At 37.1% G+C, this 15,747-nt stretch overlaps 1 protein-coding gene across 5 annotated transcripts in view; it reads right to left on the bottom strand.

Moving 5' to 3' along the window:
* The window catches only part of LOC132815341 (cAMP-regulated phosphoprotein 21-like), a 346,819-nt gene that overhangs the window by 65,894 nt on the left and 265,178 nt on the right, over positions 1-15,747 (bottom strand). For all 5 annotated transcript variants that reach the window (XM_060824202.1, XM_060824203.1, XM_060824201.1 and 2 more), the window contains 5 exons: positions 11,963-12,103; positions 11,555-11,663; positions 7,009-7,046; positions 4,915-4,974; positions 4,600-4,826 (listed from right to left, as the gene is read on the bottom strand). In XM_060824202.1, coding sequence (XP_060680185.1) covers positions 4,600-4,826; positions 4,915-4,974; positions 7,009-7,046; positions 11,555-11,663; positions 11,963-12,103 — 575 coding nt within the window. The remainder of the gene's footprint in view (positions 1-4,599; positions 4,827-4,914; positions 4,975-7,008; positions 7,047-11,554; positions 11,664-11,962; positions 12,104-15,747) is intronic.

Raw genomic sequence — 15,747 nt, 5'->3', positions numbered from 1 at the left:
TTGCCTCAAATGTTTTTCATATTTATTTAATTTACTAATATCTTGACGTATATGCTGTGCTTCCATCTGCCATTCAGCCACTTTTCTAACCAGAGTAATAATTTGCCTTCAATTCCTTAAGATTCATCTTTAGCTACCAATCTGTGACAAAAGATTCTATCATCTGGCTTTTGGGTGTTCATATCAACCATATCCACAGACACTTTTTCAGCCACCTCTTCAAAACAAAAAAAATCAAGTTAGGTACAATTTACCCTTTAAAAATCAATTCTGGCTTTCACCTGAAAGTTTTCAAGATGTTCAATAACCTTCTCCTGAATGATAAACTACAGACATTTTCTGACAGCAGACTATTTCTGACAGTTAGGCTATAATTTTCTGGTTTTCTTTTGTCACTTTTCTTAAATAGTGGAAAGACAAGCCAACTTTCAATCTGAAGAACGGTTGCCAAATCAATTGTACTTTGTCTGCAATGTTCCTATCTATTTCTGGAGTATTGTGTGCAGTTCTGGTCACTTTGTTATAGAAAACTGGAGAGATTTCAGAAAAGATTTGCCTAGATGTTGCTGGGAACGGGGGGTTTGAGTTATAAGAATAGGTTTGATAGGCTGGGACTTTTTTCACCAGAGTGTAGGAGGTTGAGTGGTGACCTCACAGAGGTTTATAAAATCATAAGGAGCATAGATAAGGTGAATAGCAAAGGTCTTTTCCTTAGGGCAGTGGAGTTCAAAACTAGTGGGCATATTTTTAAGGTAGAAGGAGAAATATTTAAAAAGATCATGAGGGGCAACTTTTTTTTTTGCACACAGTGATTCGTGTGTGAAATGAACTACCAGAGAAAGTGGTGGATGTAAGTATAATAAAGTTTAAAAGACATTTATATCGGTGTGATTTGGAGGGATGTGGGACAAATTCAGGCAGGTGGAACTAGTTTAGTTTGGGAACATGGTCAGAGTGGACTAGTTGGACAGAAGGGTCTGTTTCCATGCTGTATGACTATGACTCCATGACTCTACTCATTTTAAATTCATTTGGTCCTTCATAGCAGTCACTCTTTAATCTCATTATTTTCATTAATTACCTTTTTTTCCTTATTAATTTCAGTCCATCTCTGTCCCTGATTAAATATTTGTTTTCTTGGGATGTTTCATATCTTGACCTCTTCCCCAAACGCAAATATTGATACAAGGTAATTATTTGTATGTTTGCCATTCCTTATTTTCATTTATAATATCACCACCATTAGTTCTTTCTACTAACATTTTACAAGTTTCTGTGCTCATTTTGATATCCCTTACAAATCACTATTCATTCTGCTTTTTTAAATAGTTTTTGTTTTCCATTTTGTAGCTGATTGTTGTTCTTTGCACCTTTCTCATGTCCCAGATATGACCCTGCTTTTCTGTTCATTTTCTTGCTGGTTCTTTTTGGTTTTTGTGGCCTTGCAGTCATCCACAGCTGATTTATTTTTCCAAATAAAGCTCCAGAAATGTAAGAGTTTAAATTGATTCTGGATCACATAATTTTGTTTTTGAATCTCTCCCACTGATCTATCTTTTTACCCATTAACACATTTATTCAGTTAGCTATGGATGGTCAGTCTCACTGATTTGAAGCCTTACCTAAATCTAAAATCTTGGTAGATGGCTTTATGTTTTTCTCTTCTGTACAGTATAAATAATATATAATTACAAAGGATACATAGCAAAAAAAGAAATACATGCTGGTGTTTATGTTCCACTTGAGTTTCCTCCCATCTTTTTCCACTTAAGTCATCCATCAAAATCAACTAGTGTCCCTCCTATGTCTATTGAGTTTTCTCTTTCATGTTTTGCTTTGGGTGAAGAAGTTTCTTCTGAATTCCCTGTTGGATTTTGAGGCAACTAACTTATTTTGATTGTTCTAGTTAAGCTCTTCGAGTAAAAAATGAGGTCTGCAGATGCTGGAGATCACAGCTGAAAATGTGTTGCTGGTCAAAGCACAGCAGGCCAGGCAGCATCTCAGGAATAGATGCTGCCTGGCCTGCTGTGCTTTGACCAGCAACACATTTTCAGCTAGTTAAGCTCTTCCCTAAGAAGGTATTGTCTTTGTTATCCCTCTGCCAAGAAGTTCCATACTTTTCACAAACATCTATTAGGTCACCCCTCAGTCTTCTTTTCTTCAAGAGAAAAGAGACATGGCCTGTCATTCCTTTCCTGGTATGTGTATCTATGTGTTTCTGGTATCATTCTTGTAAATCTTTTCTGGGTCCTCTCCATTGTCTCTACATCCTTTTTATATTACAGTGACCATAAGAGTATGTAGAAGGCTAAGTGTAACCGGCAAAAGTTTGACGTAGGTTTAGCACACTTTACTTTCAATTCTATTTCTATAAAAATAAAACTCACTGCTTGGTTTGCTTTTCTTTTTGTGGCCTCGCTGACCTGCACAGTTTTTAGAGTTTGCTGTACTGTACTCGGAAATCCCTTTACTCCTCTGGTTGACCTAGGTGTCCAAATATTTCAAAGATTAAGTGACCTTCCTATTTTTCCTAACCTTATGTTCTACCTCACATTTATCCATGTTTCATTTATTTCAGTTATTTCCCCATTTTGCAAGTTTATTATTGCCTTGGAATTTGTGACACTCATCATGCATCACAATACATAAATGGTCTTGCAGCATTAGCCTCTTTAGTAAACTTAACTAAGTACTCTTTACTCAATACATATAGCATAGTTACTTATTGTCCCTTAGACATATTTTCAAAATAGATCTACAATTTCTGTAGTCTTTATTGTGCCACAAATTCAAACACATTAATAAATTTACAAAATGGGGAAATAAGTGAAATAAAAGAAAATTAACATGGATAAAGGTGAGGTAGTATACATTATTAGGAAGAAAAAGACTGTTCTAATGTAGTCAAGAAATTCTCTATCGTTCTGAAACAGGTTAAAATTTGTGTTTGGCTCTTTATGAAAGGTAATTCCTCCCATGAAACTCATGTGTCTTTATTACACACTTAACTAAATCAGCATTTATATACCTGGTTATTTATTTTACCTCCCATTGTAGACTTCTTTTCTATTTCTTATTTATAACTATAAAGTCACAATTATCTGCTTATCTCTCATTATATCCTCTCGTACTTTCTTTTATTCATCATGAAGCACAAAAAAAAACTCTTCTCTATCATTTTCTTAGCTTTCTTGTATAATTTATAACTCCATACATGTGACTTCTGACCACCTTGTAGCCATGTCTCAGTCATGACAATTTGTCACGGTCAGGTAAATTTTAACTTGTACTTTTCTCATTATTCCCCATAAGGTTACACACTTACTTGAACCACATATCATAACCTGATCTTCCATTCTCATATTTTATTCACTTTTTCAACCTTTTCTTTCCAGAGAATAATTGCTTCAATCTTTTAATTTTTCCTTTATCTGCAGTGCCTGAAGCATAATTTCACTTTCTTCACTTGTGGGATTTCTGCTCCACTTAGGATGCAGTCGTGGAAACATTGCTTATTCATTTATTTCGGATTTCGATCCAGGTTTTACCAGCAGTTTGGGAGAAAGCATAAGGAATTTGGCCTCTTAGAAATACAAACATACTCTGTCAATAGTCATTTAGATGACTTTGCTGTGTGTTTTCTATTCTATAGTAGAGAGCAAATATGTCTTAATAGTTTTAAAATAGACAGCATTGTTCTCCAATTGTAGAAAGAGTCACCAGATGATGAGAAAAGTTAATTGTTACATTTGGCAAGCCTTATACAACAATTCCATTTGGTATCTCTATTGAAAAATTCACCAGTTGTTCAAGAAACACAAGCACTGCTATTTACTATTTAAAAAGGACTACAGTTAACATTGTTCCTTATTGACTTAATTGAAGTTTGAGATTGGAAGAGTGGAGAATCAAATGACATATGCCCTTTAGTCTAGAAATTTCTACAATATCAAATTAAAGTAAAAGTATAGCAAAACCTTAAGTGGCTAGCAATTTTGGATGAAATGGGGACAGTGCAGGTTGGTGTCAATCAAGCTGCAAAAATAGGGAGAGAGAAAACATTTGGAGGAATACACAATGTATGTACACACTGTTGTGCCAATCCTGTATCAATCATCAAGCAGAACTGCCCAAAATCATGCTTATGTGCTCCAGCAACCATAAAATGAATAAGGAGTATCAAATCTAAAATTACATCAGAGAGAAATGGTATCCCTCACTTATAACAAATTCTGGTGTGAGGATACAAACACAGAGCATGCTGGAGTAGGTTTTGCAGAATCTGTGGACTGAGAAACAGAGTTAACATTTCGAGTCTGATCTGACTCTCCTTAAGAATAATTGTTGAATTTTTCCAGCGTTTACTGTATTCATTTCAGATTTCCACATCCGCATTTATTTTGTCTTTATTTATCTCTGACAATGCTTTGTTAAAGTGTCAACTTTAACTGATAAAAACGACAATGCCACCACAACATTGAAACATTGCTACTGAAACATTGAATTAGCTATGTCAGGCTGTAATGGTTAACTCTCATTCGCTGTCACAAAATGCAATGAAGCAAGCCTCTGCTATTGAACATGTCGAGTACCAGCTACCTGTTTTAGAGAGTTTGCCTGTACTCCTGTTACTGTTTGTACTGTCACCACGTGTTAAGACAGTTATGCCACCAATACTTGCTGTCTTCGTCACAGGGGGTTTCAAATTTCGATTTGAGCTGTCTGAATCAGTACTGCTCCACGGTCGCTGATCTGTCCACTTCACATCCAACTCTGTACTGCTCTGCCGACTACTTGATGTCTTTCCTGTTCCATCTCTATTACTCCTAAAACAAAAAAAGAGAAAGGCATCATTGATACTAGTCTTGCTGCTGAATTGATTGAAATCTTATCTTTATTTGCACCATAACAAACCTAAATAGCTGCCTCTTCTTCTGTGTGTCATTGAAAGCACTGATATCCTCCAAAATGTAACTGGGAAAACAAAATGTAAGAGAAATTCTGTATCAAGAACAATATAGATCTATCGAGATGTTGTTAAAAAACCCACAAAGCAAGTTTCAGTATAGACCTCAAGTGGGCAGATGACACTTCATCGTAGCAAGACAGGAAAAATCAGATTTTCCCAAAAGATAACAGTGTATAAATCAGCCCTGATTTTTCTCATGTAACATTTTGTACAAAGCTGAAGGATGGGGGTACTATTAGCTGAGAGTTATCCAAAAGAGGATGATAATCTTGGCAGGACGTATACACATAACGGTAAGGTCTCAGGGATTGTTGCTGAACAAAGAGACATCGAGGTGCAGGTTCATAGCTCCATAAAAGTAGAGTTGCAGGTAGATAGGATAGTGATGAAGGCAGTTAGTATGCTTTCCTTTATTTGAGTTGGGAGGTCATGTTGCGGTTGTACAGGACATTGGTTAGGCCACTTTCGGAATATTGCGTGCAATTCTGGTCTCCTTCCTATCGGAAAGATGTTGTGAAACTTGAAAGGGTTCAGAAAAGATTTACCAGGATTTTGCCAGGATTGGAGGATTTAAGCTAGGGAGACATTGAACAGGCTGGGGCTGTTTCCCCTGGAGCGTCGGAGGCTGAGAGGTGACCTTATGGAGGTTTATAAAATCATGAGGGGCGTGGGATAGGGTAAATAGACATGGTCTTTTCCCTGGGGTGGGTGAGTCCAGAATTAGAAGGCATAGGTTTAGGGTGAGAGAGAATAGATATAAAAGAAACCTAAGGGACAAACCTTACATGCAGAGGGTGGTGCGTGTGTAGAATGGGCTGCTAGAGGAAGTGGTGGAAGCTGGTAAAATTGCAACATTTAAAAGGCATCTGGATGGGTATATGAATAAGAAGGGTTTGGAGGGTGCTAGCAGGTGGGACTAGATTGGGGTGGGATATCTGGTCGGCATGGACGAGTTGGACCAAAGGGTCTATTTCCATGTTGCACATCTCTATGACTCTATAACTACTGTGCAAGTGACTGGGAAATTTGGAATGACAAGAAATACATTTAGGGACAAAGTTAACAATTACACACCAGGTTATAGTCCAACAGGACAAACACCTGATGAAGAAGCAGCGCTTCAAAAGCTAGTGCTTCCAAATAAACCTGTTAGACTATAACCTGGTGTTGTGTGATTTTTAATTTTGTCCACCCCAATTCAACACCGGCTCCTCCAAATCATGAGGCATGCAAAGAAGAATCAATCATATCCTTGCAGTCTGAACTCAATCCCAACTTGTATAGTGGATTATTATATCACTACTCTACTCTATTCCAAGGGAGAAGAGCACACAATTAGCAGCATTGGAATCTACTTATTAATTGAAACATTTGTTAAATAGAGTGACATACTGTCAAGGACTGGGCTTGTGAAATTTACATTTTAAATTGAAAAGAAAGGAATGTGGATACTCCTTTTGTATAACAAGCAATAGAATAAGCAATGCAGAATAATGAAAACATTGTTTTTGTCTTTGTAAACTTTGCAACTCATCTAATTGAATTAACTTTTAAAAAAACTTGCTTTCAAAATTCAGTATTGTCAGTGGATTTCAAGTGTTGCATTTACTCAGCACCCTGTTCTATATGTCTTAGTTATTCTTCAAAACCAAAGTGGGAATGCTTGTCAATAAATGGCCAAGAAGAATAAGAGAAACTGAGAGAGGATGGGAACAACTTTAGTATTGCAGTGCAGTTCAATCTGTTTGAGAGTCTTGGTGTCCAATGACATTTGCTATCAAGGCAGGTTGATTGAGTCAGGAAATCTACTGACTATGAATCTGATTATGAAATTGTCATTGAAAGCTTTTTGGAAAATCAAAAAAAAACTTCTGCCAATGTTGAGATTCTGACTTGTTTTTTTCCATTCTCTTTTCATTTTCCCAACTCCCTCACCATTGTCCATGCCGTATCATGGAGGGTAAAATTCCACCCATCGTCTTGAATGACCAACCTATGCCTTAACATTAACTATTCAAACATATTCAATTATTGCTTACCTGTTTTCCACATATAGGCTGTCCTGGGAACATGTGGACTGTAAAGAAAAATGGAACATTTCAACATATAGCTTGCTATATATTCTTGCATTCCAGAGGGTAGTTCAGTTGCATTTTGTAGTCCTTACAATCTGGTAACTTTATCTATCTGGGTAAGTATGGTAAATAACTCTAGTGCACAAAAGACTGTAGGCATCTCACTCTGTTAAAGAGAGACAATTAGTAGATGACTTGAGGGGCATCACCAACACCAAGGGCAAGCTAAGGAGGTAGGCCTCCATAAAATACCACAGCCAGCATGGGTGTTGACCCCTGTAGTTGGATATATGTTGTACCACTCTCCTACCATTCAGCCCACTGAGCGAACTGTCCACAGAACTCAAATTTATTAACCACATGGATTCAAATTCTTATCTCCATTAAATGTTGATTTATTTATACTATCACATGGTAAATCACACCTTATCTCATCAAAAGACTGGACAAATGGACTGGACTACTGAATCATACCAGTGTGATAGACAGTAGCTATTTGTGAGGTATCCAGTCCAGAACAACTTGCCTTTTTTATAAAAGGAGTATCATAACAATGATCATTGGAAAAGGTAAAATTTATCTCAAAGACCTTTCTGAACTAACATTATGAAAAAAAGCCTATCTTTTTCATTCTATTTGAGCCATTTTACTTAATCAGATAATGGTCATGGTTGTGTTAAAAAGCTGGTATTAAAGGTCATGATGGGTTTCAGGCAAACATAGCTGACTGCAAAGCACCCAAGATAGTGATGACCTTTATCAATATTTAGTTAGGCCTCATACATAGGGGGGTTCAAAATGTCATTGTAGTGAGAAGTCATCATAATTTTGTCAAGTCTCATTTTAAACAAAAAAATATGAAAATTACTGAAATCAGTTGATCATATGGATTTTGACAATCATAAATTTTCTAACAAGGTGGCAATGGTAACAATTATGTCATAAATATTGCAACAATACAAACTGCTTCATTAAATAAAGGCTAAAATAAAAACAGAAATTGTAGGAAATTTCTGCTAATTTTAAGCAGCATCTGTGGAGAGAGAGAGAGAGAAACAGAGTTAATGATGCTCAAGGCCATCGATCTGAAATATGAATTCTTGCTCTCTCCAGAAATGTTACTTAAGCTATTGAGAAGCCACCATTTTCTGCTTGTGTTTCAGACTTTCAGATCGTGCATTATTTTGCTTTCAACAAAATAAAATGTCACCCTGATTCAAAAAGGTAAATTTTGCAAGGCTTGAATCCTGACATCGTACTTCACTCAGTGGGAGTGAAGATCAGAGAATTAGGATCAGTGGTCAGTATGCCTGATAGACTGTGCTCACAATTTTTCAGTCAATAAAATGAATGCCAAGAGAAACAGTAAAGAATATACTTGTCTCTGCACCACTCCACTCTACTGGGAGACTTGCCAGGCAAAATTTACTGTTACACCATAACAACCATGCCAAAGGAATTCACAAGGCAGACCAAAATATATTTCAATTTAACTACACTTCTTTCATAAATTCATGATACCATTCTTAAACAGGAACAAACAGATGTCTGACTACACATGATGATGTCTACAACTTGTTTAAATCATATCAGCAACCGAGAGCTACACTGCAGAAAAGCTTTTTTGTATCTAGTGACAACAGATGACAACATGATAAAGCTCGAATAATAGGATAAAGGGAGGAGGAAATGCATTGGGAACATATTTAAGCTGATCTCCTCAACAGTATAAACCAAAATAATGCAGCAATTTAATTGAAGTAAAACAATTAATATTCACATCATAAAAGTTTTTACCTAGTTATATAGTTATTTAACTTTAACTGCAATGTACCATTTCTACGTATTATTAATACAACACAGTTTAGTGCTTGGGATTATGGGCATAATTGTTAATATGAAAGTTATATGGTCAAAAGTACCCAATACTGAATCAATAAAGGTATTGAATGACTAAACCGTTCAAACCAGAACTTCTGGTTTGATTCCAGGTCTATTCAGTCAGCTGTCATTCAGAAGTGACAGGCATTATGATTAGCCTCAGTACCCTTGAATAAGGGGGAGGAAATCAGCCAGAATTCCTACTCCTGGTTAGACCCCTGTTATATGATACCTGTGTGGAGGGCAAAGTCAAACTTGGATATGATAAAAACTAAAAGTGCTGGAGGAACTCAACAGATCTGGCAGCATCTGTGGAGAAAGAAATAGAGGTAATGTTTCAAGTCCAATATGGATCTGTCTTCCAAAGAACAGTCAGACAGGACTCAAGACATTACCTCTGTTTCTCTTTCCAGAGATGCTGCCAGAGCTGCTGAGATTCTTCAGAATATTGTGTTTCTATTTCAGATTTCTAATATCCACAGTACTTTGCTTTTATTTGGATATGATCATGTTCTTCTTGGTCGAGTGGCCCGCTAACACCTCCTGTCAATTTCACTTGATGAACGAACACTTGAGCAACCTTACCGCAGTACAGGTCAGTGCAATAAGAAGACGCTGATGCAAAATGCTGAAAAATGACTTTAATACCATATATACTCGAGTATAGGTCAATCTCATGCATAAATCGACCCCCTATTGTTGGCCAAAATATCTTATCTTTTCCATATATCTCATGTGTAAGTCGACCCCAGTTCTTCAGTTACAGATCAACATTTATGAGTCAATGTGCCTGCCCATTGTGCTCTGCTCTGGCTTTCCAGTCTGCTGGCTGCACTGCTCCATTCTGGGTCTACCAGTCCATCAGCTGTCATGCTCCGCTCCAGGTTTTCAGAATTACTGTAACGGTATGACAGTACAGGGCAACTGTACTGTTTAAGTCACCCCACCCCCCCCAAATTTCAGATTTAAAAAACAGTCTTCAAAATTCGATCTATACATGAGTATATACAGTATATTGATTAGTTATCTTTAGTCTGTAAAATACTGAATCTCCCACTTTGGCAACGAAGTAACCAATAGGGTTGAGAAAGGAAAACCTTAACTAGGCTGAAAATACTAGAAATCATAACAAGATTGTGAGCAGCTGAAAATGGGAAAGGTTGGCAACTGGTTTAAGATTAAGATTCTTTGCAACATTGAACAATTCAAACCTAAGATGTTTATCTTTCTTTTCTCTTCACATATTGACAGATCTGCTGTATATGAGCAAATTCTTCCATCTTCAATTTAACTCTGTATTCTTTACTCCTTTATTTTATGACCAACTTTAGTGTGTAAACTTAAAAACTGAGCAACAGAAAGTTAAGAACCATAGTATGAGACAGAAAGATGGGGAATATGTGACAGAAATAAGCCCAATTTTTCTTATAAAGTAGATTTTTGTTTAAATTGAATCCCTTTGGCTAATTCCCCCATTCAAAGTACTGCATGCATTTATAATTAAATCAATTTCCTGTATTCACTGGTTTTCCATCTGTCTAACATTTGTTAAAACATATTAGTTGATAAAGATGCATGGTGCTTACACTTGGCTAAAACATTTTAACATGATAGGTGATTTTTTTTATTGTGACAGTACAGTGCAAATTATTTGTTTTCCATATTAGAATATCATGTCAAACTGCACTAATTTAAAACTTCATTAAAGTTGAATACAGCAAGACGACTTCTAAGCCCAACTACTTAGTAAATATTCAGTTTTTGTATAATGTGTTAAGAATTTTGAACTTTATAGCACAGAAACATGACATTTCATACAATAGAAATGTGTTTGTGACCTATTTATTTAGGATATTGACCTTATTTGTTATCTAATTTATAACTTTAGCCTTTCCACAGCCCCGTTTACACTACAGCTGTAAATCTGAAATTATTTTGAATTTACAGCTGTTTTTGGTTCAACAATTAAATGACACTGATTTATCTACCCTGATATGAAATCTCTCACCCTCCAACACTGGTTTAACTTCAGTCACAAGCAGAGGATCTGAATAAGTCTGGTATGAACAGTCTGATTCAAATCTCTGCTGAAATTTTGTTCTGTCCAATTAACCAGCACATTCCTCAGACAGGTAATTTAGTTTAATCCTATTCAGACACGTATATTGGTTCAGGGTAGAGGTGAGTGCAAATGCTAGGGAGGCCAAATTTAGTTCAGATAAATACATCCGAACTCAATTTGCTATCCCCGTGTAAATGGGGTACGAGGCTAACAGAGAAATTACTTACATCTTGTGCAAAAATTCTCTCTCTTACTCGTTGATATTCCTCTTCTCTCTCCTCAATTGATTTACTTCTTCTATCATCTCTAAATGGATGAATCCTATTTTGCTGCAAGATAAACATTTCCTGAAAGGATATGAAATACTGTTCGTTTACACATAAACCTATTTAAAATCCCATCCAACTGATTTGAGGTTTGAGTAGATTAGTTAAAGTACACACATTACTGCTGTCATATGTATGTATAGTAGGTTAACTGGCTGAGTGGATTAAAAATTGAATAGCTTTTGCTGCTGCGTATTATTAGGAAAAGTTTTATTTTCAAGCTTCACACCGTATTACGTACCTGATTGTCGTCTTTATCCATACTAGAATTATCTCTTTTTAAAATAAATCTTTTCTGGGACTCATCATTTTTCTCATCTTTAATGTGCTCGCAGAACCTTTGCTCTGGTCTGTTGACATATATAAACACAAAGAAATGCAATCAAATCAGTTTTCTGCAAATGTGATTCATGTTATTTTACTGCACGTAATTACTGATCTGCACTGGGACTTTATCAAGCTGTGATGGGCATTGAGCCTGTGACTAGTGCACAGCCTGCAGCAGGCAGGGACAAATTTTAAAATTTTCATAGACTATTGTGCTGGACGAGATGTGGTACATTCACACATACAAATAAACAATGAAAGAATCTTATTACAGAAAATTATTTCTGAAAGACAATCAACATTAAGTACAGGTAATACTTACATTCTAGTATTGCTAGTTTTGTTGATTATGACTGATTTTCCAGTTTGATCTACATTGTGATCCATTCCAAAATAAGCTGCTACTCTGTGCACCAACATCCGATGATACGATGACATTGGAGGGAATTTCTTATAGTGGTTGCTAGAAGATGGAAACCAAATAAAGTCAATATATTCCCCATGAAGGTAATGCTTTGCTTTGTGTTGTGACACGACACATAGACATACTTGAAAATAATAGATGTTTGCTAATAATAGCAAAGGCTAGGCTGAAGTAAATCATTCAGATTGAAAAATATATGTTGTTTTATGGCCCATATCTAAGGAAGGATGTGTTGGCCTTGGAGGGGGTCCAGAGAAGGTTAACAAGTATGACCTCTAGGATGAAGGGCTTATCATATAAGGGGCAGTCGAAGACTCTGGGTCTGTTCTCAGTGGAGTTTAAAAGGATAAGGGGAATCTCAGTGAAACTTATAGAATACTGTGAAGACTGGATGTGGAGAAGACTCTTCCATTAGAAGGAGAGATTGTACGCAAAGGCACAGCCTCAGAGTGAAGCATGCCCTTTAGAACTAAGATGAGGCATTTCTTCAGCCTTGAAATTGTAAATCTGTGAGCTCATTGAAACAGAAGGCTCTGGAGGCCTGATCATTGAGTACATTTAAGACAGAAATACATCGGTTCTTGATTATCTTGAAGGGAATGGGATTGAGAAGCATATCAGCCATGATCAAATGGCGGAGAGACTCAATGGGCTGAATGGCCTAATTTTGCTCCTATTTCATATAGTCTTGTAAGACACAGTCAAAGAAGCAAAGCAGCTGGGTGAACAGTGTAATATGGAGTAGACCTATTGGACAAACTGGAAATTGACAGTGTTCACATAACTTTCAACCTCCTGCACAACCTTTGTAAAACAACTCCCTCAACAAAACAATTGAGGACAAGCAGGAAAGACTCAGCGGAAATCAACTCCTGCTATTTTTACAGTAATAGCCATTTTAGATGTGAGCATGTATTCATACTTTATTTTTTAAAAATATTTGCAGATCTCGAAGCAATGAATCTCTCTGGTTTAATACAGTTAGACTCTTAGGACTGGGAGGAGAATGAGAAAGAACATGAGAATGAGACTTATACATAAAACCTTGAAATGTCTGTTAAGGTTTTGAGAAAAGCCATTGTATGCTCATCTTCCCATTCAGTAAACTCAGAGGGAATTGCTGTGCCGCATGGTACTGGTAAATTTGACAAATTGGAGCCAGCCAATTCTTTGAACATCTTGCTTCAGAACAGGTTGAATAATGTCAATGCTAGAAAAGCTCATGAACTCCAATCCAAGGTGTCTGAAAGAGAATTCGACCTTTGGTAGAAAACATTCGTCACAACATGTGTTATGGTATTGGAACCCCGAATCTGAGAGTTCAAGTGCACGGTGACAAATTATGTAAGCAAATTCAATAACACACCTGTCAGTTAGAAGCCCAGGAGGAATTGTGAACTAACTGGATCATTGTGAAATCCAAACATGTTGAATAATGGCCTTGAGTGAGACTGACCGGCTATCATCATCTGATTTGAACTGAACTTCAATTCACACTTTACACTTTGCCCTTAATAACTATGTACTGTCCACTCTGCTGTAAATAAATTATTATCAAACAAAGTATTGGGTGGACCTATCACCAAATCTTCAGGTGCTGTAGCAGAATAAGACTCAGGACATCTCAATGATATTAACACGGCAACATTTTTTAAACTAATAGATGGGGTCCAGCACTGAGGTGAAAAGAAGCCCAACATATCTTTGAAGCTCTAAAGTGACAGTCATCCTCACTGTACCATATTCATTAGCCAATATTCCAAAGCTGTTTACTGCTATCCATGCACAGGTCGTGTCCTACGAGAAATGAGAGCACAGGAGTATGCAAAGTCACCTTAAAAGTGATTTATTTGGGGGCATAAGGAACAGGCAGGTAACCAAAGGAAAAGATTAACCTGCAATTTCTTAGGTTTAGCAGGATTGGCCATTGAAGGCAGAGAAATTAGATTGGTATCCCACCCAGGTTATAGTTTTCCTACGCCAAGTGAAAAGACTAACAGAATGGTACAGTAATATATTAGAGGGGGTTTCTGACATCTTTCTGCTGCTGCATTCTGTTTACTCAACGCTGGGGAAAACTGGTAGCTGTGCTAACCATCAAGAATTTAACTGAGTCAATCAAAGGGCTTCTTCCAGCATTTGTCCAATCAGGGAACCCACCCATTACCTGCTAAGACCACCCGATGAAACTCAGACACCTCCTAGCGGTCTCTAGGGTGGTTTCTATTTGGTCATTCTATCCCTACAGAGGGGCTCCACCCTCTACCTTCAGTGACCACCTCATGCCATGTGTATGCACTGTGATCTGCCTGTCTGGCCCTGGCTTCCCCAGATACTGCTTACTACTTTTCATGATTTGGAGATGCCATTGTTGGACTGGGGTGTACAAAGTTAGAAATCACACAACACCAGGTTATAGTCCAACAGGTTTAATTGGAAGCACACTAGCTTTCGGAGCGATGCTCCTTCATCAGGTGGTCCGAAAGCTAGTGTGCTTCCAATTAAACCTGTTGGACTATAACCTGGTGTTGCGTGATTTTTAACTTTGTACTTTTCATGAGCTTGTGACTTTTCACTTGCCCCTCATCTGGTAATTGTCTGCCCGTGGTCACCCCCACCCAGTCAGACCTCTGATCCTTCTCTACCCCCACCACACACCCTGTAATTGGCCAACAGCAGTAGGCAGTCTGCATCTTCAGTAATGGGACACTCTACAGGCAGAGAAATCCACCAGACGACAATCAAGGGCATTTGTTCTGATGGATTTCCTTGCTGATGATGGGACGTTAATCGCCATTGAAGGCCCAGCCCCAATGTGAGAAAGACTAAAAATTAAATGTGTTGAATGCGTTTACTATAAGTGTGTGTATTTACGAGTGTACGTATGTGAATGCTCGTGTACATTGTGAATGATGTAGGATTCTGTGTGCATGCATGTGTGCAATGAACTTGGAAATTACAAGCCAGTCAACCTTATGTAAATGGTAGAGGAGGAGTTTGGTACAATGATCCAAGACAAGGTTAATTATTACTTGAAAAATATAATACATTATCAATGACAATCAGCATGGGTTTGTTCACAGTATTTTGCATTCAACTATTTTTTATAAGGTAATGGAGAGTTTTGATGAATTTGGTGTATGTAATATGTATAGGAATTTTGAAAAAGGCATTTCATAAAGTGCAAATACCAAACCTGTTTGCAAAAGTGACGTCTGCGAGCTTGAATGGTCATTGACAATGTGAATGGCTAAGGGTCAGAAAGCAGAACGTAGTGATGAACACTTGTTCTTTAGCCTGGATGACATTACACTGTAGTGCCCCCTAGGATTTGGTATTCTTTAATGGCCCCACATTTGGATATTCAGGGCATAATTTCAAAGTTACAGATGATACAACATTCAAAGTGAACAAATAAGTAGGAGAGTAAATGACTTCAGCAAAATAAGGAACTGCATTTTGGATTAAACCTGTTTTAATCAGAGTAAAACCATGGTATTTTCTTTTTCTCTCTCCCATAAGTCTCCTATAATACTCATTGCTACTGAAATCTTATAAGTGCCTGAGATTGATGATTTCAAGAACAAAATTCACTTCAAAACTTCAACCATTTAAGTGTTATCTGAAAAAAAGAAGTAAATTGCACAATTTTGTATGGCTAGTGAATAAAAATAACATCTAAA

Source organism: Hemiscyllium ocellatum, chromosome 4 (genome assembly GCF_020745735.1).
Source record: "Hemiscyllium ocellatum isolate sHemOce1 chromosome 4, sHemOce1.pat.X.cur, whole genome shotgun sequence".
Taxonomy (NCBI): Eukaryota; Metazoa; Chordata; class Chondrichthyes; order Orectolobiformes; family Hemiscylliidae; genus Hemiscyllium; species Hemiscyllium ocellatum.
Note: the sequence above shows the minus strand (reverse complement) of the source record. Positions and strands in the feature narration are given on the sequence as shown.